Raw genomic sequence first — 25,944 nt, forward strand, 5'->3', positions numbered from 1 at the left:
GCGTCCTATTTTTCGAACTTTCTGCCCAAATTTCAGGTCCGAAACGGCATTAATTAAAGCTCCCACCTCTGCTGCATCCATCATCTCGTAGGTTTGAACCAGTGCTTTCGCAAGTCAATCTGTTTGCGACTGCAGCAGAGTCCGAAAGGCAGCTTTGCTGCAATGCCAGAGTGTGATGTGGTTAGGCATATAGAAAATTTGAAGGGGCCACTGTCACGGCACAGTGGCCCCTTAATGGATAAACATCTGATAAGCATGATGGATAAGCATCGGAAATGGACGGAGGCATGATGGCAGCAGGCGGCAAACGCGCCGAACCCCTATGATAAGCATCTTCAGCTAACTGCTCAGTAGCGCATGTGGCCTAGAGCAGTGGTATACGTATAACCCAAACATGCCGTGCCACCGTTCATGCTGCCTCTTTGTGCGAGACGGCGAAGTGCACCACACAGATGTGCTGCCTTCACGAACGAAAGCAGCCCGCCAGCGCCGTGCCCGTGTGCCATCGGGAATGTAGTGGCCATGTCATAACTAGGCCTATCAGAATGAACGCTATCATGGCAAACGCGTGTGTACGGTACAGCAAGAGCCCCGGCAGTGATGGCATCAGTTCGGTTGACGATGTGCTGTACACAACTAGAAACGATCGGCTTCACGAGGCAGCAAATGCTGCGTATTGGTGGATGATGATGATGATGATGATGAAAACATTTCCTTATTAAAGTGCAAAGAAAACGGGGAGGGTCCCTATTCCGGGACTCCTTTGACAACCTCTGCGATAGCCCGGGCCCGCTGGACAAGCGCCCGACAGACCTCGGGGGCGCCGTCGCGAAGGATGCCTTCCCACTGCTCTGGGGTACGGGTGGACCGAAGGATTGGTGGGAGGAGAGGGAAGTACGCAGCGGTGCACTGCACGGTGACATGAAAGGTTGTGGGGATGGCGCCACATCCTGGACAAGCTTCGGTATAGCGAATTGGATATAATTTGTGCAGGAACTGCAGATTTGAAAAAGTTCGGGTCTGCAGCCGGCGAAGTGCGACAGCCTCCTCTCGTGTAAAGGGCGCTTGGGGGGTTGGTATCGCTGTCGTTGGTGTGTGTAATGCTGTGTGACCTCGTGATATGTGAGAAGTGGGGGAACCTAGCTCTGTGTTGGCTGCCTCACTGCGCGGGGCTGCTCGGAGGGTGAGTTCTCAAGCAGCCGCATGAGCGCGTTCATTACCCGACAGTGAGGCATGACCAGGAGTCCAGAGCAGGTGTATGGTGTGGCTGATGTCTGATGCAACTTTGGATGTACGTAAAAGAATAGAATGTGAGGTTTTGAAAATCGGTGGAGATTTGGCGATGCGTGTGTGCATCGTTTACCTGCACACACACATCGGGGTAAGCCGGATGAGTCATCTGCTCCTCCACCACAGTGTTTGTGTTCTGCGTCATCTTTTCCAAACCCTCCATGCGAGAGAGCCTTATTTTATTCCGTGCTTTGCTAGTATCAGTGGCGCTTATCACGAGGCGCAAATTTGCAATTGGCAGTTGGCGTGTAGTTAGGCGGGGTTCGTGGCAGGTGCAGAATGTATTCACAAGGGCCTGGGCGCACACCAAAATGTCTGATACGAGGTCTGTTAGAAAAGTATCCGACCTTTGGCCGAAGAAAAAAACTGTCATAACTGGAGCGTTGGAAACCTAATGACCGTCAAAGTAGTCTTCTTGGGACTCCACACACTTCTCCCAGTGGTGCTGCCATTTTTGGAAGCATTCCGAGAAGGCCTTTTTCGGAATGGAGTTTGGCTCAGCTGTGGTTGCAGCCATAATGTCCTCTCTTGTCTGAAATCGCGCTCCTTTCAATGGCCTCTTGATTTTGGGAAACAGCCAGAAGTCGCAGGGGGCCATATCGGGAGAGTAAGGAGCCTGTTTAACTACAGGAGTCTGGTTTTTCGCCAAAAAAGACTGAATCAAGTGTGAGGAATGTGCAGGAGCATTGTCATCACCGTAGTGCCAATTTCCTGTTGACCACAACTCCGGTCTCTTGCGCCACACAGCATTGTGTAGGCAATGGGGGACATCCCTGTAGTATCCTTTGTTGATGTTTGACCCTGTGGTGTGTACTCGTGGTGTACCACATCGCGGGAGTCAAAGAAAGCAGCCAGCATCACTTTGACATTGCTGCGCACTTGGCGGGCCTTCTTTGGCCTTGGTGACGTGGAATGCTTCTACTGTGACGACTGGGGTGTGGTTTTCGGATCATACCCGTACACCCAAGACTCATCACCAGTGATTATGGTGTTCATGAAGTAAGGGTCACTGTTTGTGGAATCCAGCATGTCTTGTGAGACTTCAACACGAAGTTGCTTTTGCTCCACCTTGAGCAGCCTCGGCACGAATTTCGCCACAACTGTCTTCTTTTTTAATGTTTATAAAACCTTTCATTTGGTCGGCATTATTTCATTTCGTTTATTCTTCACAGCTCTCTTCATGGCCAATTCTTCGTTCATAATGGAATTTGCAGATAAAGTGCTGATGTCCATCTCTTCCACAATTTCTCGGATAGTCACACGATGGTCCCGCATTACCACAGCGTTCACTTCGGCAATGACCTGGTCATTTCGGCATCGATGGAGCACGGCTCGCTCTCCATCGATGTGCAGCCATCTTTAAATCGGTTGTACCACTCCTTGATCTGTGTACTGCTCATAGCATTGTCACCGAAAGCCATCTGAATCTTCCGAATGGTTTCCACTTGGCTGCTGCCCAGTTTCTGAAAACATTTGATGCAGTAGCGCTGTTTGATTCGCTCCTTCATTTTCCTTGCAATAAAAAAAACTGACGAGAGCACTGCACGCTACCTCACAAATACTGCATCCCAGCAACTGAACCTATCGCAGGTGGGAAAAAATTAGCGCGTGTGCTTGAAGGTTCAAGGTCGGCTGATGCAAGCGCGCTTGTTTCATATCCATCAGGTGTTTACAAAAAAAAATAAATAAAGAAGGTCAGATACTTTTCTAACAGGCCTCATAAGTGTACTGGGAGGCATTATAGCTATTTCGGATGTGGCTGTGGCGATTTGACTGCTTGAGTGGTATAAAAAGCATGAATTCGTTTTTTTTTTTTACTTTTTCGCAGTACCTAGAGAGTCCGTAAAATTGGACGTTGACTGTATTTATCTTCCGGAAGTTTGAATACTTTGAATAGTCAAATTCTGGTGCGAATCGAATCGAATAGCAAACACTATTAAAGAATATTCGAAAATTCGAATATTCGCACACTTCTACAAAATATGCTTGTATGGCTGTTTGATTTAGAGTTTTCCAGCACAGCTGTGGTGTGGCATCTGTTGCAGGAAAATTGCTGATAACTTAGACTGCATTTTTCCCTCTATCTGGTATTGTTTCTTAGTGTCAAACCGTTTTGTAGCCCAAAAACAGTTTTAGCCTTCTTACAGATGTTGAATGAAATGTTATCAATATTGGCAATATGTAGTCCGTTTTCTGTCATTTGAGACTGTTGCTACAACTGTAGCTCCCTCTAGAGCATGTATAGTAGGTTCTTGTGTGAAAGGGCACTGGTAAGGTAGTACTGCTTCTGCCAATATAGACTCTTGTTGGCCTTCCTATCTTAAAATATTTTGCATAGTTGCAGCACACTTTTAACTATTCATTGTTGTTATTTTAATAGTTAGATAGCACTTTACAGTGACTCTTTAGGTCTTTGTACAGCCACATTGTGCATTCACTTTGTTACTGATTGTACTTTCGTCTATGCAATACCATTTCTTGGCACTCCTTGCCCATCTTTGGCCCTTGTAAAAGAAAATCATACATTAAATTTTTGTTTGGTGCAGGCTGCCTTAACAGAGCTGAAACATGCCTATGGAGAGCTCCTGGAGGTTTCTGGAGGTGCCTCATTGGACATTCCGGACGTTCCTTTGACTTTTGATGAACTAAGCCAGAGCATTGCGAGATTGAAGGTGAGAGGAATATTTGTACACTTGAACATCGTTTTAATGAAATAATCGATATAGTGTACACTCATTACAACAGATCTTGATGGTGGAGATTTTAGTCTGTTGAGATTTCTTTTTGCTGTGTAACCCCAACGTAGCAGTAAGAAATGCTTTCGTGTTCCCATCTCATAAAAATATGCTTAGGGATCCTGTGCAACTTTTTCTGTGATTTCACTTGGAAGTATTCGAAAAATATTTGAATTCGCTTCGCACCCAAAGTTTTGCTATTCACACAGCTCTACTTAAAACTGTTGTAGCAGTGCCCTGACGGTCTTTGGCGAGGCTCTCACCTATGCTGTGTGGTCTGAAGACGGCAACTACAAACACACATGCACTCACACACACTCGGGGAAAAGAGAAACACATGGCACCAGGTACACAGCGGCATAAGTGAGGGCATATGCCCTGAACTCCCGTTCAGCCAAATTCTTGGATATACTGAACAATAAATATAAAAGCGTTTTGTTGTTTTTAATAGACTCGATGTGAAAAAATTGGCTTATGAACTGCTTGTTGGTAAAGACAAACTTTCATGTGAAGGTCAACACAGGGCATCTTGGATTTTTGAAAGGGCAGCCAGCTACTTCTATACCCAATAGCATAAGATGTTGTTGTTGGTACCATGAATAGATCAAGGGAACTGCCAGACCTAAATCTCCCTGGCATGCTGATTTGCACAACAGCAGCAAACAAGCATTTCAATTTGGATTAAGCAAGCAAGTGTGCTCTAAGCCACCATTTTTGATCAAGCAGAGCTGTGTTTTCAAGTAACACATGTTTGGACGCACCTGGCATGTTTTGGGGGCACTTAACTCTTTCGTTACCATGAGAAAATGGTTATTTTTCATATGTCTTGGGAAGAAAGCTTTTCCCAGTTTGAAAAGTGGAGCAGCATGCATTACAGCATACCAAATTATGCATAATGAAAGGGTCTTTCCAAAAAATATAAGTTGTAAAGCAACAAAATTATTGTGGTATGTATAAAAATTTGAAAGTGTGTAACTTTTTGTTGCCAGCTGAGAAACAGAGCAATAAAAAACACCATGCTATATGCGGAAGCACTCAGAAGAAATAAAATTCAGAATATATACATTTTGAAGATAAATGACCCAGGAATAGTATAAAAAATAATGTTTTACACAATGTTTCCATTAAAATAGACAAAAAAATCTGAACCGAGGTACTGTTCACTGCTTGTGCAATGTGGTGAAGCATTTGCTGGCTTCGTGAGACACAGGTGCACTCGTGCACTTTTTGCAATAATTTTTGTTTTACCAGAATAGCCTGCTGGTGTTCCAATATAGATGGATGCCCGCGATGTGAACAACACCTATATAAATCAGATGTGCAATGAAATTCAGCAGTTCGTCTGTCATCACCTCTTTCCATGAGCCACCTCTCTCCGCATAGGTTGGCGTTCCAAAATATGCATCCAAGCATATTCATATTTTTGCAGATACTAGTATTGAAAAAAAAAAAATGGAATCACGCGCAGTCCTAAAATGTCCCGCGCCGCTCTGTAGTGCGGGGCCGAGATCTGTTCCGGCGGCCTTCTTGTCGTGAGGAGAAGCTTTGCAGCCGGTGCCAGCACATCACGCCCCAACGACGTGTCGACCTCGCACGTAACCAGAGTAAACCTAAGATTGTGCACAAAGGTCTGCAGCTACGCATGCGCGGCGGAGGAGACCACTTGAGGCCGTGAACGAAACCAACCCCTGAACGGCTGCGGATGTCCCAGGCTGACGCAAAAGGACTGAGAGCTCGTCTTCACTAAATTTAGGTGTGGTTAATTAGTTTCAAGCGGCGCGCGGTCTCGCGGCACAGGTGCGCCCTCATTCGCGTGTGATGCCACGTCCATAGGAGCGACTAGCGACGCGGGATGTGGCCCTGTGTCTGATATAACAATAGAAGCGAAACCGAAGCTGCTGGAAACTGGCTGAAAAGGCCACGTCCACATGTTATACATGTGGTGGATGTGGCGGGCCTTCGGAAATAATTTTTGGTAGAATAAATCTTCCTCAACTCCAAACAATAGCTCTCTAGTGAAAAGCTGGCATAAATTTCAGGCAATTATTACCGCTCAGCACCATCAGATTGCTAAGCTTACACCATAATTGTATATTTCACTTGTAGAAGTTCTTTTGATCGCAGAATTTTAATGTTACTGAAGCATAACCATGAGCGGCATGCATTTCTTTCAAGTTCGTCAGCCAAGCGCATTTTCCCAACAACACATGCACAATGGTTCGCGCATAGGTCTGTCAAAAATTACTATGTAGCCAAAACGGGCAAATTCAAACTGATTCTGAAAGTTCAGTGGCTGGACTAACTACGTGCTAGGTGCACGAGAAACAAATTCAACATGCCAAAATCGACGATTCAAAGCATCGATCACCGGTGATCGATTTGAATAGGTGTGGTAACGAAACGGTTTACGTTGATAAGCCAAACTTTTGATAATACAAGTTTTAGCATTACCTTCAAGTTCGTCTTAAAGGGGATTTACTGTGCTATTTACAGACACACTGAAAAGTAGGGAAGAAAGAGAAGAAAAAAATTCCACTAATTCGCATAGACAAATGTAATGAGGAATGTGCCCTGTGATAATAGTGCTAGTGCTATTAGATTATGAAAAACATAAGGAAGAGTTGTAAATTTTTTGTTGAAAAAGAATTGGTACAGGTATTGCAAAATTTAGTGAGCTTATGTACGCAGACTTTATACTTTAAAAGGTCATTTGGTAGACACTAGTATGGGCGGGGGGGTGTTTAAAAGTGTGTTTATGTATATGGCATATTATGATCTGCTTGTTCATGTATTAAGATAAATTTAGGTTTCACCACTAGTTTTTTGCGACTGCAAGCGCAGGTGGATATAGTGCCAGGCTTCCAGAGGCAGAGGGAGAAGACTGATGCTGCACGTGCTCATCTCGTAACTGTCCTTCAAGAACTGCGACAGGTAATAACAGAGTGTACTCTGATTGTACTCTGAGAACTTGTCTAATGTCGTTAATTTCATCACCATGTGTTTATTGATCGAGGAGAAAATCAAGGTCAGTTTCGTTTTTAAATTTCTCGCCATCACGGATTTCAAAGCATATTTTTCCCCTTTTGGTGACATTGGCTGAACGAAAGTTCCTGAAACTTGGTAGGTAAAGCCTATGGCTTCCTGAGAGGACAATGTACTTCATTTTTAATGATTAGGCACCATGTAGGACCCAGCAGATGCCATCAAAATCTAGGATGGCACGGTGTTTGGTGCAGTAATTTTAAGGTGGTGTCGCCACCTGTAATTTCTTAATGCGCATTTACTCGCTTACCAATCGTCTTCTCGCAGCAAGCATGGTGATTTTGGTATTGTGAAGGAGTAATCTACTAATACGAAAAAAATCGTTTTTCTCTTTCGTGTCCCTTTAAAACTTGGAACGCTTTCTAAGGTGTCCACTAAAACCCCTTCATCGCTTGTCTACTGCCAGTTCTTTAAGTTGCAAGTTGCGCTTTGGGATCATGGAGAGTTACCTCAGGGATAAGTTAAACAAGCAGCTACGTCCTTTTTTTTCTTTTTTTAAAATTGGGATCGCTATCAAAATTCCACTACTAGCCTTTTTGGCAGCACCCACTTCCTGAACAATTATGGTCACTTACAAGATAATTGAGAGCTCATTGCACTTAGTGTTACTGCCTCTACGGCTACTCATGCTTGTTGATGTGCGACTATAACAGAAACACCAAATTGGGTGCTGGTGCACAGCATGTGTGGCATGGAATATGGAACCACACTGGCTAGACACTGTCGCGCAGGTGACAGTGAGTTGGCCGGCGCCCAGCCAGACAGGAATTTAGGCTACACTGGCACTAAACTTAAAGAGAGCTTGTTGGGCAAGCTTGGGCCCGAAAGTAAGTAAAAGAACAACTCAGAAATGTCGAAAAGTAGCCCGTGAGTATGGTGGCCATCAGACTGGGTGTGAGTGTAAGTGGTGGTGCATTATTTATGACTTGCATTGCAGAACATTTGAGAGCCAGCCTAGCGAGCATTTACATTCAGTCACCTGCAGAAAGATCTGGAAGCAGCTACGGAAGGCGACAAGGTAGTCCCGCCTTCTTCGAAATCGTATAAATATTTTAGATGAGTCCATGATCTAACATCAGCGGCACATGGCTGCATGGAGACAGAAAAGTGATAAGAATTACGAACAGCAAAACAGAAATCTCGTTGCATTGGGAAAGTTAGGGCGAGGAGAAGGGAAAGGGGTAGGGTAGAGGGTAAATCATAGCAATGCCATGTATAGTACAGTCAACTGCCGATTTTTTGGACGTGCTTGAAAAGTTGGACGCTTTCGTGGCGCCTTCACCAGCCATGTAGACATCAATGTATAAGAACGTCCAAAATTTCGGACGCTGAAACTCTTCGGCGTCCGATTTTTTTGACTTACTGCCCAAATTGCAGGTCCGAAAGGCATTAATTCAAGCCCGCACCTCTGCTGCGTCTATCATCTTGTAGGTTCGAACCAGCGCTTTCGCGAGTCTGTCTGAGACAGTAGCAGAGTCCGAAAGTCAGTTTTGCCGCAATGCCTAAGTGTTATGGGGTGAAGCAGACCAGAAATTCAAAGGGGCCGCTATCATGGCGCCATGCGGCGATGTCTTTATGGATAAGCAGCAGAAATGCGCGGAGGCGTGATGGCGGCAGGTGGCAAACGCGCTAGTACAGCTTAATCGCTGACAACCCTTACGATAAGCATCTTCAGTTGACTGCTCGGTATTGCACGTGGTCTAGTGCAGTTGCATGCGTACTGCACGCATTGAATAGGCGAGAACCCAAACGCGCCGCGTAGCCATTCATGCTGCCTCTTTGTGCGAGACCGCTAAGTGCGACGCACAGATGCGTTGCCTTCATGAATGAAACCAGCTCGCCATTGCCGTGCCCGTGTGCGGTCAGGAACGGAGTAGGCATCACGAACCCTTTCATGACAAATGCGTGCATACGGTACAGCAACAGTGCAGTGATGGCGTCAGCGTAGTCGGCGATGTGCTGTGCGCAACTGAAAACGATCGGCTTCACACTGCAGCAAATGCTGCGTATTTGCGGAGGTTCGGCGATCTGTGTGCTCATCGTTTACGTGCGCGCACGCATCGGGGAAAGCAGGACAAGTCGTCCGCTCTTCCGCCTCAGTCTTTGTGTTCCGCATCATCGTTTTCAAACACTCCATGCGAGAGAGCTGTAATCTATTCCACGCTTTGCTGGTATCAGCGACGCTCATCACGAAGCACAAATTTGCAAGTGGCGATTAGCACGTAGTTAAGCGGAGTTCGCGGCATGTGCCAAATGTATTTGCGAGAGCCTGGGCGCGCACCAAAATACCTGATAAGTGTACTGGGAGGCATTAAAGCTATTTCGGAAGTAGCTGTGGCGATTTGACCGCTTGAGCGGAATAAAAAAGCATGAATTCGTTTTTTCAGACTGCCAGACTTTTCGGACTATTTCGCGGTCCCTAGGGAGTCTGAAAAATCAGACGTTGACTGTATAGTAAGAGGGTGGAAAGGGTAATGGAGGGTGAGGGGATTGTAATGCATAGCACAGCCGCAGATAGTACAGTAAGCAAAGGGTTGTGAAAGGAAAGTGAGGATGAGGAGTGGTGTGAGAAAAAGGATGAGGGGAGAGGGCGCCACTGCATCACAAATGAACATTTCCTTTCCCACCATGGATGCCAAGCAGGCTGCACATTTGGAACACCAGCGCGCGCTTACCTGTAGACACCAGTGTCACCGAAGGGCAGGTGATTCACCGCTCCGCACTTCCTACACGGTGTGTCCAGATAAGATCGAACACGAGGTCCCGGTCACCATTCCCGATTTTGATGAAATTTGCTGTAGGTCTAGGCATTACACCCAGAACAATGGTTTCGAAGTTAGTTTCGCGAAAAAAGAATTTTGTGCGCCTGAAAAAAAATACAAATTTTGGCCACAAAAAACACTTTTCTGCCAATTTCGCGATTTATGAAATTTGAGTGCACCTAGGGAAAAACGGTGCACTTCTCGGTCACAATATTTATCCCCTCAAAGAACAAATTAAGTACAATCTTATGACTCTCACAAAATATGTGTATTTGAGGGATTTATTGCTGCAAACATGTTAAAGTGAAGATAATAAAAATCAATACATATTAACTTTGATACTTTTGCTCTCTTTTAAAATAATTTTCGTGGTTTTATTACGCTCCATTTTACTCGATAATTGGGCTGAAACGTAAGGGGTTTGCCAAAAAGGCCGAACTTTGAAAATAGTTTTCTTAAAAAGGCCATTTTTAATTTTTTTTGAAATCCCTCTGATTGAAGTCAAGGACGTCGTCTATCATTCTGCATAAAAAAACATTGCATTATTTTGGTTGCTAACAGGTTATGATGCGTCAAATGTGACCAAGTCAGCCTAGCGGCCGCGTCGTTCGTTATGTGCTGAAACTCTGATATAAGTTGTTCAAAATACTTGTATGGGACATGATCACAAATCAGTAGCGCCACACCAACAAATGCGCAGCCAGGTGTCATGGTTCAGTAAGCTTTGTCTTGCGATCAGGCGCTTGACAAACCCGCAGCAGCGGCCGCTCGATGCTGCGGGCGCTCACATTACATGAGTGCCGCTTCGACTGCGGATGAGGTCCGCTTGCGCGCCAAACTATGCTCAGAGGACGGACGAGAGAAGGAATGCATCACTGTGAAAGATAAAGGCTGTTAAGTGCCAACAAATTTCATAATATGCAACGAAAACTCTGCCGGCAATTTCGCAGTGCGCGCCTTCAATACAGCATGCGTGTACTTTTTTTCCTCCTGTTATGCCCTCAGCTGCAAAATATCTTGAAAAATGCTCGGCTTGCATTGAAAATATCTGCGGACGCACAACAATACAGTATTGTAATAGCGGAGTTTTAATGAAGCAAAGGGCACTCACTTCTTTTCACAGCCGGCTGACACAGGTGTTCGGGCAAGAGATAGAGAACAACTGCAATTTGAGTTGTTCAACCATTGGAAGCACATATGAGACATTTCTTTAGATGTCAATGGCTTGCTTTTGTGTCATATATTGCTGATAGAGTGAACCTAATTATCTTGAGGCCATCAGAAGAGAGAAAGCAACACATGAGCGCACTACTGGAGGCGCTCACTGCAAAATTACCGGCAGAGCTTTCGTTGTATAATATGGCTTTTGTTGGCACTTATCAGCCTTTAACTTTCATAGTGATGCATTCCTTCTCTCTTTCATCGTCTGAGCGTAGTTTGGCGCGCAAGCGGAGCTCATCTGCAGTCGAAACGGCACTCATGTACTGTGAGCGCCCGCAGCATCGAGCGGCCGCTATTGCGGGTTTGTCAAGCGGCTGATAGCAAGACAAAGCTTCCTGAACCATGACACCTGGCTGCACATTTTTTGGTGTGGAGCTACTTATTTGTGATTATGTCATGTATAAGTATTTTGAACAACATACAGTCGAACCTCGTTATAACGAACTCCGGAAAATTTGCAAAACAGTTCGCTATAGCCGGAATTCGCTATACAAAACAGCACCGAAAAATCGCCCAACCCTGGCGTGAATGGGTCGGCAGCAAGACAGGAATTGACAAGACACTTACTTGAACAAAAATACATTTATTTGGGCGAAAAGAACCTGTTCAGCGTAGCTTGTTTCTTTTGGTTGATGGCGTGCCGTATAATGCCTTGTTCTACCATGTCGAGGCATTCCACAAACTTGAGCCCGGTGCCCTCCACCGTGCTGCAATAGCGCCGCGCCAGAGCCAAACCAGCCACAGCCTCGCTAGAAGTTGGCGGCGGAATGTTTGCGGAGACGTCAGCTTCAACTTCTGCGGCTTCAATTCCCGGTTGCTGGCGTGTCACCTCCGCAGCGATTTCCACGTCAGTCAGTTCGGCAACCGCATCGGACGCGTCGTCGTCGCCAACAAAGTCGTCCAGTGTCAGCGTGTCCGATGCGTCGCCCACCAACCGCGAAAAATCGCTCCACATTTCGTCGAGCTCGAGAACCTCTTCAGAGCCCTCAACATCTTCAGTGGGCTCTTCAATTGCCTCTGCGCCAACGGTGAGGCCAGCGTGCCGAAAGCAGTTGGCGATCGTCCTCTTTCTTCACGCTCTCCCAAGCGGCCTTAAGCATCTGTATGGCGCCCAACAAGTCAATTTTCAGGTCTTCGTTCATTCGAAGACGAATGAGCAGCCGCTCGATGAGCCTTCGCTTGTATATCGCTTTGAAGGCACGGATGATCCCTTGGTCTAGAGGCTGGAGCTTGGAGGTGGTGTTGGGCGGCAGGAACTTGAGCTCGATGTTGCTCAATGGAACATCTGCAGAGTGTGCCGAGCAGTTGTCGACGAGGAGACACACTTTCCTGCCCTGATCCCCAAGCTCCGTATCCCAGTCCCTCAACCATTTTCCAAACAGCTCACGCGTCATCCATGACTTTCGGTTCGAAGCATAGGTGACTGGGAGGTCGCGGCAGCGTCTCATGCAGTTCGGCGTCTTGAACTTGCCGATCACAAATGGACGAAGCTTCATCGAACCATCCATGTTCGCGGCAAGCAGGACCGTGATCCGGGCTTTGTTTTGCTTGCCGCCGTGACATTTCTGCCCGCGGGTGTCCAGAGTTTGCCGCGGCAGCATCTGCCAGAAGAGGCCCGTTTCGTCCGCGTTAAAAATGTCTTTTGGTTGATATTTGGCATGAATTTGAGGCCACTCTTCCTTCAGCCACTTGTCCATCGCTGCGGCGTTCGCCGACTCGCTTTCGCCCATGACAGCCTTTCCGACGATGTCGTACCGATTCTTAAATCGTTGTAGCCACCCCGCACTGGCACTAAAATCTTTGGCATCGAGGATGAATGCGAAGTCTCTCGCCTTTTGCTGCAGCATTGGCCCCGACACAGGAATATTCCTAGCCCTTATGTCGACGAACCATTTGTGCAGACATTCTTCGACGTGTTCGAAGGCAGCGGGTCGAATACGCCGTGCGTTTGCATGCTTCCCGCCGTCTTGCTCCACAATTTCCTTCTTCTGCTTCAGGACCGTGCTTAACGTGCTGCGTGGTATTTTGAAAGCTTCGGCAACGGCCGACTTCTTTTCACCTCTTTCGACACGCCGAATAATTTCCATTTTCGTGGCATACGTCAAGCAGTCCGTTTCTTCGCATCTTGCGCCATGGTGACGGCGCGCAACACCGCCAAGCACCACAAAAACGTGCAAATGGGGGAAACACCACACAAGACCAACAAAGCAACCGCTAGCTCGGAATGGCGGCGTGCAAACTGACGCGTCCACGCCGTCAATCGTCAAGGCCGCTCCACTCTACTGGCGCGTCAGGCGCATCAGATTTAGTAAAATCTGTAAAATCAACAGTAAAAACGGTCGTGTCCGATGCCGATCTCGGAAGCCGTAAAAAAAAAAACGCCGTTTGCCGTATACGCCGCTACACCGTGTAGGCGCTACAGGCGCATCGGATGTAAACGAGGGCCCTTGCGAACTGCCGCTGTGCTGCGGAGAAGCCGAACTTGTGCTCCCGGAGCGCTCGTATTCCGGCCCGGGAAATTCGGTATATCCATTGCGCGCTCGAATTCTTTCGCTATAAAAATGTCAAAATACATGTAATTCTTTATACTTTCTGGCTGGAGTTCGACATAGCCAATAATTCGTTATATCCATGTTCGTTATATCGAGGTTCGACTGTATATCAGTTTCAGCACATAACGAACGACGCGGCCGCTAGGCTAACTTGGTCACATTTCACGCTTTATAACTTGTTAGCAACCAAAATAATGCAACGTTTTTTTATGCAGAATGATAGATGAGGTCCTTGACTTCAATCAGAGGGATTTTAAAAAAAATTAAAAATGGCCTTTTTGAGAAAACTATTTTCAAAGTTCGGCGTTTTCGGTAAATCACTTACGTTTCGGCCCAATTATCGAGCAAAATGGAGCGTGATGAAACCACGAAAATTATTTTAAAAGAGAGCAAAAGTACGAAAGTTAATATGTATTGATTTTTATTATCCTCACTTTAACATGTTTGCAGCAATAAATCCCTCAAATACAGGTATTTTGTGCGATTTGCCATGTTTGTGATTTTTTTTATTCAAAAGTGCTTTGACAAGCAAGGAAAATAATAGACTCATAAGATTGTATTTAACTTGTTCTTTGAGGGGAATAAATATTGTGACCGAGAAGGGCACCGTTTTTTCCCTGGGTGCGCTCAAAATGCAGAAATCGCGAAATTGGCGGAGAAGTGTTTTTTTTTGCGGCCTAAATTTGTATATTTTTTTTCAAGCGAACAAATTTTTTTTTCGCAAGACTAACTTCGAAACCATTGTTCTGGGTGTAATGCCTAGACCTACAGCAAATTTAATCAAAATCGGGACTGGTGACCGGGACCTCGTTTTCGATCTTATCTGGACACACCCTACAGCTTTCACGTTGAGTAGTACTGCACACATTTTGTTCCGTCTCTCATAATCATATCGTGGTTTTGGGACGTTAAACCCCAGATATTATTATTATGCATACATTTTCTTTATGTAGGTGTCCTATGGTACAATGGAACTTTGGCTAGAGAATATGCCTGGTGTTTTACACCCTGGTTGATACACACCTCAGAAACGGTCGTTTCATTCATAGCCCCATGTGGTGCCCTGATTCAAAAAGCATGTTCTCAGTGTCATGGAAGTTATAGCACACATGATCTGATGGTGCTCCATCGCAGTTGAATCCTTGTTTCTTATAATTTTGGCAGTCACTTTGAAGTGACACCATAATTTATCATAAAGCACTATTTATATGTTACAGTAGAGCATTTATGATTCAGTCTCGTGATTATCAGACACGAACCTCCTAATTGAACCATAAAACTAACAAAGATTTGGGTGTCTGGTGTCTTTTAAGATTTTCTAACTACTTGAGTATCCGTGCTGGTCTAGCTTTGCTTGACAGGATCCTTGTGTAACATTCCCAGGTTAAGTTTGCAGTGGTGGCCTGTTCGGATCAAGAGGTTACTAGCACCCTCCGCAGCTTACAAGTGTGGTTGCTGCCATGGTCAGATGTTCCATAGCTGCTCAAGATTGAGGGCCAGGGTTGAATGGAGAGCTTCATTTGGGAGGTGAATTACTGATAGGGGAACCTACTCTTGAAAAGGCAATTCACCAAAGACTAAGGATGGGCTGGAGCACTTATGGCAGACCTTTCGAAATCATTATGGGCAATTTACCTCTGTCCCTAAAATGGACAGTGTATAGCCATTGTACACTGACAGTCTACTAACATATGGGGCAGAAACTTGGAGGATAACAAAGAAACTTGAGAAGTTAAGAACCACATAACATGCAGTGGAATGAAAAATGATAGGCATAACATTAAAAGACGGAAAGAGAGCAGAGGGAATTAGTGATTCCACTCCTGCACCAACTGTGCCAAAATTCACCAAATTGGATTTACTACGCCATCCTGATAGAATCGACACAAACTCTGCGAGAGTCTCGGGTTTGAAGGTGTCTATCACCGGCAGTCGCACCGTCAGCACACCAGAAGATGTGCAGCTTGATCTTGGGGCCATTAAAGACACAATCATGGACCAAGGAGTACTCCGCAGACGAAACAGCTCTCACGCGTGCATCCCGATTTAGCCACGATGCCATGCGCAGTGCCGATGTTGCTTCTGTCGTGCAAGTCAGCTCGACGGTGAAATGCGTGCTCCGCAGAGGCTTGTGGCTTTTAGGCCAATCGGTGGCGATCAAGTGTGGCGGTGATTCATCAGCTGACATTGTCTGATCCAGAAACACGGCTGGTAGCTCGTTTCAAGCGCCGCATGGCATGTAATTAAAGCAATATTCAGTACACAATCGGAAGGATCAATACACTGGACTGAGAAGAAGATGAGGCTGGCCTTCGGGGAATGCATAAGAAGCGACCATGTCAATTTTTCGCATGGAGGCATGAGCGTCGGCAAGGGAGTGTGAATGGGGCACTTGTCCCCTCCCCCCACTCAGGGTAAAATCCTGTCTATGCCCATGCATTGAGGCACTGTTTTATGTAGCAGTGTTTGTCTGCTACTTCTGCTGATTTGAAGTACAACATTTTATTGACATCAAGATTATAGATTTGTGGCAGGAATCCTGCACTTTGGGGACCACATTATTGTATTTTAGAGTGTTATTTCATAGTATGCAATTTTATTGATCCAGTAATGTGTTTATTTGCTTGTGTCTAAGAAAACTGCTCAGGATGTTATTTCACAACATACAATTTCATGAAACCTTTATTTTTGCATAATTGGGTGACATAGTGAGTGCTCTGGAGAGCATTTTCTCCATGAGATTTGAAACAAATTGAGATATTTATGTGGCTCTTCATAAGAGTTCATAATAATTATTGAAGTGTCTGAATATAAATGCAACTTGCTTCTCCAGTGCACTCCAGAATGAAATTGGCTGCTTCATGGTGCTCCCAGATGCAGAATTGCTTGCTCCAAAGTGCTCCAATATGGAAATTTTTGCTGCTGCAAAGTTCTCCAAAATGAAAATTTTGCTGCTCCAGCAATTGCTCCAAATCAGAAGCCCTTGATAGCATCACCAGACTTAGAAAACAAACAGGGGTAGCCGACATTCTAGCTGGCATTAAGAAGAAAAAATGGACCTGGGCAAGTAACTTAATGCAAAGATCAGATAACCGATGGTCAGTTAAAGCGTTGGAATGGATACTGCAGCCGAGGATGGCAAAGGGTTAGATGGAATGACGAAATAAGTTCGCAGGCATAAAACGGAGTCTGCTCGCACATGGTAAGGTAAATAGAACATAATTGGGAGTGGCCTTCATCCTGCAGGGGATATGAAATTACGGCGAATGCTGAGAACTTCCTAAGAATTTGAAGGCAAAGGCCTAATTAGACCCATAGTGATGGTCAGTGAAGCTTTGAGCCCACACGGTGACATATGGGCACCGACTCGCATGCCCCCCCCCCCCCCTTCCATTCTTTAGACTGTGCAGCATGCTTGGCAGGGCCATTGCTGCAGGAGGGCCAGTATGGAGCACGCATCTCGCCCTGATCATGCCCCTATTGTGCTGCTCACTCGAATATCACAAGGTGGACGAAGTGGATGGGCAGCTCACATGCTATTTTTGGCCCGCATTTTCTTTACCCCGACCTTGAAACATAGCACACGGGGAGAAATTTGGCCTTGTTGGTAAGACATGAAGTGATATTTAGCGCAAAGTAACATTTCAATATCACTTCTTGAAACATAGACGCATCGTCATTGTGCCTGTTTCACTCCATAAGGCACAATGTTGTAGATTGGTGGCCTGACTCGTCAAGCTATCTTGTAGGGCCCAAAGAAGCCGTACTGGAGCTTTGCACTCTGTCTGCAGCAGCGAATTCTTGTCCACACCATTATGTGGTCACCGGTTGTATATTCTTATTCTCGTTGTTGTAGGTTGTAGAGTTGGGCATCGGTGTTTGACTGCTTTTTGATATACATTCGATCGAGCCGGAGGTCTTCCCCAGCACATTGAAGGAAGCCGGCAACAGTCGTGAGTTGGGAATGTCTATTGTGTGTGCACCAACCCATCCTTATTTTTCAGTGAATTTCTTTTACATGAGTAGTCTCTCCTGTTAGTATTTGAGCTAGATATACATACTTTTCTACAGAGTAGGGATGGGCGAATAGTGAATTTGAGGTTCGAAGTGAATCCGAAGCGAATGGTGATTTGGTCGAATAATTTCGAATGGAATAGTTCTAATATTATTTACCGCATATTATTAACAAAAATGAGCATTTTCGTCATGACCCTTGCACAGTATTTTGAAAGATTGGAACTAGGTATGAGTGAATGTCACGTTTTTGGTTTGAAATGAAGTGGAAGCAGCCTTGAATAGTATCAAGATTTGAATAGCAGTAGGGTGCAAGTTATAAGTGGTGCAATACGTTACAATTTAAAAATTACTATACTTAGTGTATATAAGCCCATATAACACGCTTTTAAACTTAAAAAAATATGTACATTTAACCTTGAAGTGTGGCTTCGCGGCAGTGCAGATTTCCTCTGGATGAGTTGTTTCACGGCACAGCAACTAGACGCTGCAGTGAAACCACCTTTACAGGGGGTTATGTGCGGTCAAATGTATACATATACAGTAAAAGCTCGTTAATTCGGATTTTACGGGACCGGAAAAAATGTCCGAATTAACCGAATGCCGAATTAACGAATGAACAGGAAAAACAACATTAAAATCAAGTTGGAGAAGCATACCTTTATTTGCTGAAGTATTTTGTAATGGTCGTCTGTGTTTTCACGCAGATTCCGGCTTACATTACAATTTTTCTTAACTTTTCCAATGGCCAACAGCACGCAAACTGTCGAAAGTGCTCAGGCAAACGCCCTCTAATATCAAAAGCGCCTCCGAGACTTCCCGTGAGGTGCGATGAGGTCGCGACATCATTAATAATTTCTTGATCGGGCAGGAGACCAGTCGTGGCGACACAATCATCAATCGCGATGTAGTCCTGAAGGGTCATATCTGTGGGAAGGACAGCATCGAAGGTCGGGCAGTCACCGTCGGTGGACTCGGCTGACACCTCGTCGATGCCACCGTCGGCTACTGCCGCATGCTTGGGCCTCACATGTAAACACGGTCACAACGGGAAAAAAACAAGAACTCCGCAAGAAGAGACGGTGCCGACACAACACAAGGGAAAATGGCGTCGGAGGCGCAGTGGAGTGAAGAAAGAAGACGCCGACGTTCGGTGACGCTGCGATCGCCCCCACTAGTTGATGACGATGGCGATGTCACTCAAGTTTCGGTTTCGCCCCAGTGGTGCCAGCGCTGCTTTGCCACACATTTGTGTAGCGGCAGCCGTCAGAATTTGTCCGAATTAAGCGTGCGGAGCCCAATTCTGACGAATTAACGAAGGTTTGGTCCCATAGATTAACATGCACTTTGGCCGGGACCAATAGAGCCGTCCGAATTATCCGAATTTCCGAATTAACGGGTGTCGAATTAACGAGCTTTTACTGTATTCGTTCATTTTGAATACTTCGAAATTTCGAATAACCTAAATTCGTATCGAAGCGAATTTGAATACTGTAATATTCGTTCGAATATTCGAAATGCCCGAATATTCGCCCATCCCTACTACAAAGTGCAAGATATATATATGGCCGCTGACTCTCTGAATTTTACTTCGTTGTCCAGTACTTTAGTCTTGCTGCTAATGCTCTATCTTTCTGACAGAACTGATGCATTTTGTCAGTAGCACTAGTCGAGACATTTTTTTTTATGCAGGCCCTTGGAGGTGTCCAGCCTGAATCTGGTGGAAAGCAGTTTTCTGTTAGTTGCTTAGATGAATCTGTAGAGGACCTTCAGTGCTGTCTCCAGGCAGAAGTGTCTGCATGCAATCTGGTAGGTATACAGCTTTTTAGGGGTCACATGCATTGCATTAATTTTTAAGTAAAGTACCACACATGTTTTCTCTGTCCTTTCTAACTTCAGATATCCTCTGCCAGCTGTGGGCCTCTTGCTGGTCTTGTTCGGCAGCTGGTGAATGAACTTCAAAGAACACTAAATCGTGCATCTAATGCTGCTTTCGCACAAGATCGCTATAGCAGCCTGCTTAAAGAGCTAGGCTTGGATTGTTCACAGCATGGCTCTGAAGATAGCGAACGAAAAGCCATGGAAGCCTGCCAGCTACAGCGTAATTTGCGTAAGCTGAAATCTGCTTTGCGACACCGTTTGGCTGACCTGGAGGATGTTGAGGTAAAGTTGGTTAACCGTCAGTGTATTTTTACTTCACCATGTAAACTATCAGTTTTCAGCAAAAATGTTACCGTTTTTTTTATTGTTTAACCTTTATGTAATAGAGTATGCAACTTTTTCATAATTTCATGTCCATTGGACACCATGTATTTTGAACCCCAATATAATGTGTGTAATCTGGCAGTGACTTTGGGGCTGTCTTCAGTCTTTCACTGCCCTTCCTCCCATTTTCTGCTATATCCAGAACTTTTTCTTATTCCCAGCATTAAACCTTTCACACTACATTTGAAATAATTCTACTGCATTCAAATTATGTTGCCCGCATGTAATGTTTGGGGGAGTGATTGTTCTGTGCTGGAATTTCAGCCCTTTGACGAGCTTGAAAGAAACAAGGTTGCTGCAGATATCCATGCTGTGCGTATCAAGCTTCAAGGCGTCTTCCATGAAGAGGAGCAGCTTTTGGTGATTATTGCATTATTTTCAAAGCTAAAGTAAGGACCGAGGGATGAAATCTCTAGTTGTCTTTGGTACACTCAAACTTCAATATAACAAAGTCACATCTGCCACGAAAGTAACTTCGTTATATCCGAAAATTCGTTATAAACGTTCATTTTTTTTATACTGTATATATGACAAGACTATTCTTCATTTACTTCGTTATATTCGTGTTCATTATATCGAGCTTTGAGATATTTGATCCAGAATTGACCATGCAAATTTGTGCTACAGTAAAACCTCATTAATACGTACCTGCCAAGAATGCAACATAACTATGCACCAAATGATAGTGCACAGTAACTGCCATGTACAAATTTGCACCTCCTGACATGGGGCACTGCTGCCAACTAAGAAATAAATACGATGGTACAATACATATTGCTTATTGTACCCTTTACAAGGCCTTTTCTTTTTACCAAAGCACAGAATAACTTCTGGCTCTCACCTTACCGTGCGTAGTGTACGGTGGCGATAAAGAGGAGCATTTCAAAACTACAACAAGAAGCACACACCGTGGCTGACATGTCAGCAGAACAAACAGTTTGTCCAGCTTTCCCATGTGCATGTGTGTGCATCTGTACAGCAGTCTACTACTGATCTGCTTCATTGAAACATGGTACCGGCTTCTGAATGAAGCCATAGTCGGATACAAGTTAAGAAGTACAGAGTGGCCCCACCCAGATAACCAAAGCGCTGTGGCCGCCGAACACCTCCATGACCAAGGAAATAGTCCCGCTGATGCCCCCGGCCATGTTTTCCGAAGGGAGGATCACGGGCCGTCCGGCTCGTGACGTTACTCTGGAGTGCGCGCCCATTTGTGCAGGCTTGTGTGCATCCGCCTTTGAGGAGGAAATTCCGCAGACTTTTAAAGTTGTATTCGACTATAGTTATGTGAAGACAGCAGGATACTACTGAAAAAAAGGTACAGCAAACGTGCTGCAGCCTGATTTTTAGAACGGAGAGCTGCTGCCGTACAAAATATAAATCACGCCCCCATTACACCTCACTGGGTGTCTTTTGCAGTTGTTAAAAAAATCCTAGATTGAACAAACGAAGGGAAAAGAGGAAATACAGAAGACTCTCAATAAATGGAAATCTCTTAAGCAGAATCCCTGCTTAAATAGAACAACTGCCTCTAATATGATTGGTTTCGTACTTGAATTCTGTACCCATGTTTATCTCTCAGTGAACTGATCTTCTGTGAAACAGAAGATATTTTCCTAGTCCCTTCAGATCTTGTTTAACGAGCGTACTGTAGTTCAAGATATGCTTTTTGAAAGATACAACAAATTCCACGATCACCTTGGAGCCAGCAAACCTGATGTTACTGTGCACAGACAAGTGAAGAGAATCGAAAATGTGTGGGTGCATCAGTGGCACTGCAGGACAGAAACACAAGATTGACTGGTATGTCACTGGATCTGAAAGGGCTATTAAAAGATTGTGCAGTTGTAGTATGGCACTTGGCTTCTTCAACAAACAAAAATTCTCCTGTTATGTGCCTGTGGTGACATGCTGTTGTCTTGTTTCGTTACTGTTGTTTTCACAATCCATGCAATATGATCACCATCGGCTGCTCAATTACAAGCTCCTCAATTGACCTGACATCTTGTTACCTAACGTTCCCAACGTCACATATGTACCAGGATGTTCCTGCAGTTCCGTCCAGCTGTGTCACTGATGTACCCATATATTGTACACTCATTAGCGCGCAGTTGGCACATTTTGAAATGGTTCCGCCATCTTTTGTATATATTTGTAGAAGCTTTATTTCTCCTCTCCCTTGAGTTTGCGCTGTCTGGGATCTTGTTGCTGACTCCATGCCCCATCATAGGTGTTTGGGTGGTACATGGAGCGCAAGTGTCTGCAGAGTAGTGGGTCTCAAAGTTTATACACCGCTAGAACGGGATCCTGAATTTAGGTATTCTGACCGTGGCTCAAGACTCTAGCATTTGCATTGCTGCCTAAGTTGCAGTGCTTCCTTTCCGTCGACAGGGGTGCCCCTTTGTAATATGTCCTTCATCTGTCACTGTTTCTTTTATTTGCCTTTTTTTTGTTACTTTGTCTGGTTTAAAGTTTTAATAAGCAAAAATGCTCCTTTCTTGAGTGTCGCTACGTGATTATTGTGATATGGCTGCTCATGCAGAAGATTGAACTATTCATGGGATTGGAGTGGTGGTGGCTCTTTCATCTCTACGCTCTAAAAAAAAAAAGAGCATGCAAAACGGGTGTATTTTTGTCCCACAACAGTAATCATCATCTATTTGACATGCCTTTCCTTGCATTACCGTCACATGCCCTGTACTTCCAGGTCACGAACGGCATGCATGTTATCGGCGTGACATAGCATTCTTGATAGGAAAGTGGCGAGCGCACAGTTTTCAAGAAAGGAAACACGGGCAAGCCAGATGGTGATTATTGCACTGGGTCAAGGCACCCTTTTGTGTGCTCTTTCTCACTCCCCCCTTCCCCCCCCTCTTCCTTTTTAGAGAAAATGTGAGACAAGCTCAGACTTTGAAGCTGACCGCTCGTTGCACAAGGAAAATGCAACTTCTTCAGCCAGACTGTTTCCTTATTCCATAACAGCAGCGCCATTTTGGAAGCATGCGTGTACTCAGAGTGATAATCTTTCTTTTGTCTGCTGTGCATTTTATTCCCTTGTCAGATAAGAATGTCAGGAATATACCAAGAGTCCATCTGCCATAATTCCTGTCATTTTTTCCGTCTGTATTACCAAAAGTTAGACCATTGTGTCCATTTTTGTTAATATCCAAGAACAAAAGAAGCTACACTTAGTGTGCCAAATCCAAATGACTGCTATTAGTTGGGATACCTTAATTTACTAGCAACCATTCGAGTTATCGTGCGGTATGCAACACTCCAAAAATAAATGGTCTATTTTGGGCTTCTTTCTGTTCTGCAACAAAAATTGGCATCTATCTCGCATGTCCTTCCTTGCACTATTCCCGTTCTCATAGCCGATACTCCGAGTTCACGAACAGCGCGCATACTATCAACATGACATAGCACTGTTAATAGGACCATGACGAGCGCCCAGCTTTCAGAAACTGTGGTACGGGCTGTACCTGCACACTTGGTAACAACTAATTCACTGTATCTGCCAAATCCAATAGGCATGAACGACGGCTAATGCATTTTTTTTTTGTAGTTGTCGTGGTCGTGCCCACTCAAGCGGGAGCTTCGCATCTCCAGCGGCAAATGCACTCGCATCGCTGGTGTGTGCGGCCAGTGTAAGCACGCAGCGGCTGTGTGCCTACATATAAACACCTGTGAAGATCACAGCTTTTTTCGGCGCACTGCTGTAATCCATGCCTGTCGTCTGCTTTTGCTTTTTTTGTACCATCTGTTTGGGAATCGGTAGAATTTCACTGGCGGAGTCGAGCCCTTCGTGTTTGCATGGCCATTGTGACAGTTGAGGACGCAGCATTAGTTCCCTCCTTTCTGTCGGGGTGACATTGCGGAGCGAGGGGTGTTTCACGTGCAGCACGCTTCGCAAATGCGTGGGAACCAAAGGGTCTGGAGGGGTCGTAACAGGCTACAGTTGTACGCTTTTTCCGGCAAATAAAACTTGAGCGGGTCTCCCCTATGCCGTGTGCTCTGGCGCTACTGTCGCTTAACGAAAACTATCATTGGCATTCGTAGCATGATTGATTCCGAGGTTCACTGTTGTGCGTAGCATGTTTCTCTGGTCACTGCAGTTTTTGTGTCGACGCTGCTGCATGTGGTCACCTACGCGTGCTTTTGCCATGGGAGTGTTCGTACTGTTATGCCCCATACCGTGCATGGGTGAGGTGCGTACCTTGTTGCATCAACGCGGCGACAACTAGCTTCCTGCATGCAATGCGTCACTGCGGTGCTCTAGGGATTTTCCTCGAGAAGGCGGCAGCGGACGGATGCGAAGCGCGTTTGTCGTCTCCTAATAAAAGCTTGCAGTATGCTTACAACTTCGCTACGTTTGCAGTACCATATGCGCGTGTTCGACGACATAGTCAGTGCGCCGAGGTTTCTTAGTGCCTGTGCCGCACTCTTTAAGGCGGCCCCGCACGAGGTTGCAGCGAACGACGGTGCAGCGCATCTTGAAAACATGCAGTGCACTTGACGCTATGCCAAATGCGTGGCTGAGCAGATAGCTGAAGGTGCTTATTGTGATGTTCGCCTGACAAAGAGTAACACTGACCTACAGGAAGCTTTGGGGAAGCTTGAAAAGCTAAATAAGCTGTCCTACAAAAAGCCAAAGCGGTAATCGGCTAAGTCAAATCACTCATCTTAAGCTAAGGCCTACTGTTATGTAACTACAATTTTTGTGCAATGACACTTTTTTTTTTATTTTTGAGAAGTGTGATGCTTTCTCGTGTTTTTTCTTCAATTTTTTATGAAGTTAACTTAGTTTGCATTTTTTTATTATTTTATATGTTGTTTGTTACTTGAGCTAGATACGTCACGTAGTATACCGTAAAAACGTAGTGTACTTCTTACCTGGTGATAATCTGTTAAGAAAACTTTCTCCAAACGGTGTTTCACTGTTATGTGCATACATGCCAACTCTCCCGAATTGTCCGGGAGACTCGCGAATTTGGACCTAATCTCCTGATTGTACGAATGTCATCTCGAATCTCCCGAAAAGTGGCCACCACAGCAGAGGCGTTTTTTTTTTTCTCTCTTTTTTTAAAATCATGCACGTACGTCAGCCTTTCCTGCTGTGGCGGTGCTGCGGAAGAGCACTGGCCACCACACTTCTATTTCATTGTAACCATATCGTAGAGTACCGCTGAGTACATTCTAGGCACTGCGCATCTGGGCGAAGGCTGGCCACGAGAGGCGCTCACCACCGTACTGAAAGAAGGCGAGGGAAAAGGTACAGTCTCAACGGAAAAAGATTGCCAAATGTGAACGGCGGCGCTGCACGAGCTCTCCGATAACGAGACGGCGAGACTGTCGAGCACATTCCATTTTCTAAAGGAGGGGTGGCCGGCAGACCGGCGGTGAGTAAGCGGCCCCCATTGTGCTTTGCACTCTCGATATCCACGTGCTTGGGAGAAACAGCGCCGCGTGTCGCAATCTTGCCGCTCTGGCCACCGTTCAGTTCATTTGCGGCAATCATTTCCGTTGAGCCTAGCCAGAACTTTTGCGTCTCCATCTTGGCCCCCATATTTTGTACGCTGCGCCGTCTACCGTGGGGGTTGCGTGTTTCCAGAGTTCAGTTAGAAGGTCGATGACGGCGTCAAAATCGAAGAAGTGCTTGCAAGTGTTTCTGGACTCATACACAGCTGAGTTTCCGTGCTTTGTGAGTTCGCGGAAAGGCGACAAGTACGGATTCTGCACCACGTGCGCCTGTGAAACTGCCAGATGCCTTCACAAGTAAAGAAGTTTGGTTCAAGCAGCTCAAAACAAACATCCTTACCCTTTTCTGATGTCAATCTCCAGTCTCAGTAATTTCCGCTATGCAAACCCCCCGCCCCCCCCGCTGCGGTCTCCCGAATTTTCTTGCTGTGAGGTTGGCAGGTATGTATGTGTATTCAAAGCCGAATAAAATATGTACTTGTCCCCCCAAGTTGCTACAAATTTGTTTTGTCGAGCTCCTAAGATGGGATATTAAATGCCGCTAACTGCTCAAAATCAAGGTTCTTCTGCTCCATAATCGAAATT

General features: G+C 45.4%; 1 protein-coding gene across 4 annotated transcripts in view; it reads left to right on the forward strand.

Annotated features, from left to right (window-relative positions):
- The window catches only part of LOC119380289 (serine/threonine-protein kinase 31-like), a 304,021-nt gene that overhangs the window by 147,775 nt on the left and 130,302 nt on the right, over positions 1-25,944 (forward strand). For all 4 annotated transcript variants that reach the window (XM_049417828.1, XM_049417833.1, XM_049417831.1 and 1 more), the window contains exons 15-19: positions 3,837-3,962; positions 6,867-6,956; positions 19,309-19,425; positions 19,516-19,779; positions 20,146-20,241. In XM_049417828.1, coding sequence (XP_049273785.1) covers positions 3,837-3,962; positions 6,867-6,956; positions 19,309-19,425; positions 19,516-19,779; positions 20,146-20,241 — 693 coding nt within the window. The remainder of the gene's footprint in view (positions 1-3,836; positions 3,963-6,866; positions 6,957-19,308; positions 19,426-19,515; positions 19,780-20,145; positions 20,242-25,944) is intronic.

The sequence above is a fragment of the Rhipicephalus sanguineus genome, chromosome 1 (genome assembly GCF_013339695.2).
Source record: "Rhipicephalus sanguineus isolate Rsan-2018 chromosome 1, BIME_Rsan_1.4, whole genome shotgun sequence".
NCBI classification, from domain to species: Eukaryota; Metazoa; Arthropoda; class Arachnida; order Ixodida; family Ixodidae; genus Rhipicephalus; species Rhipicephalus sanguineus.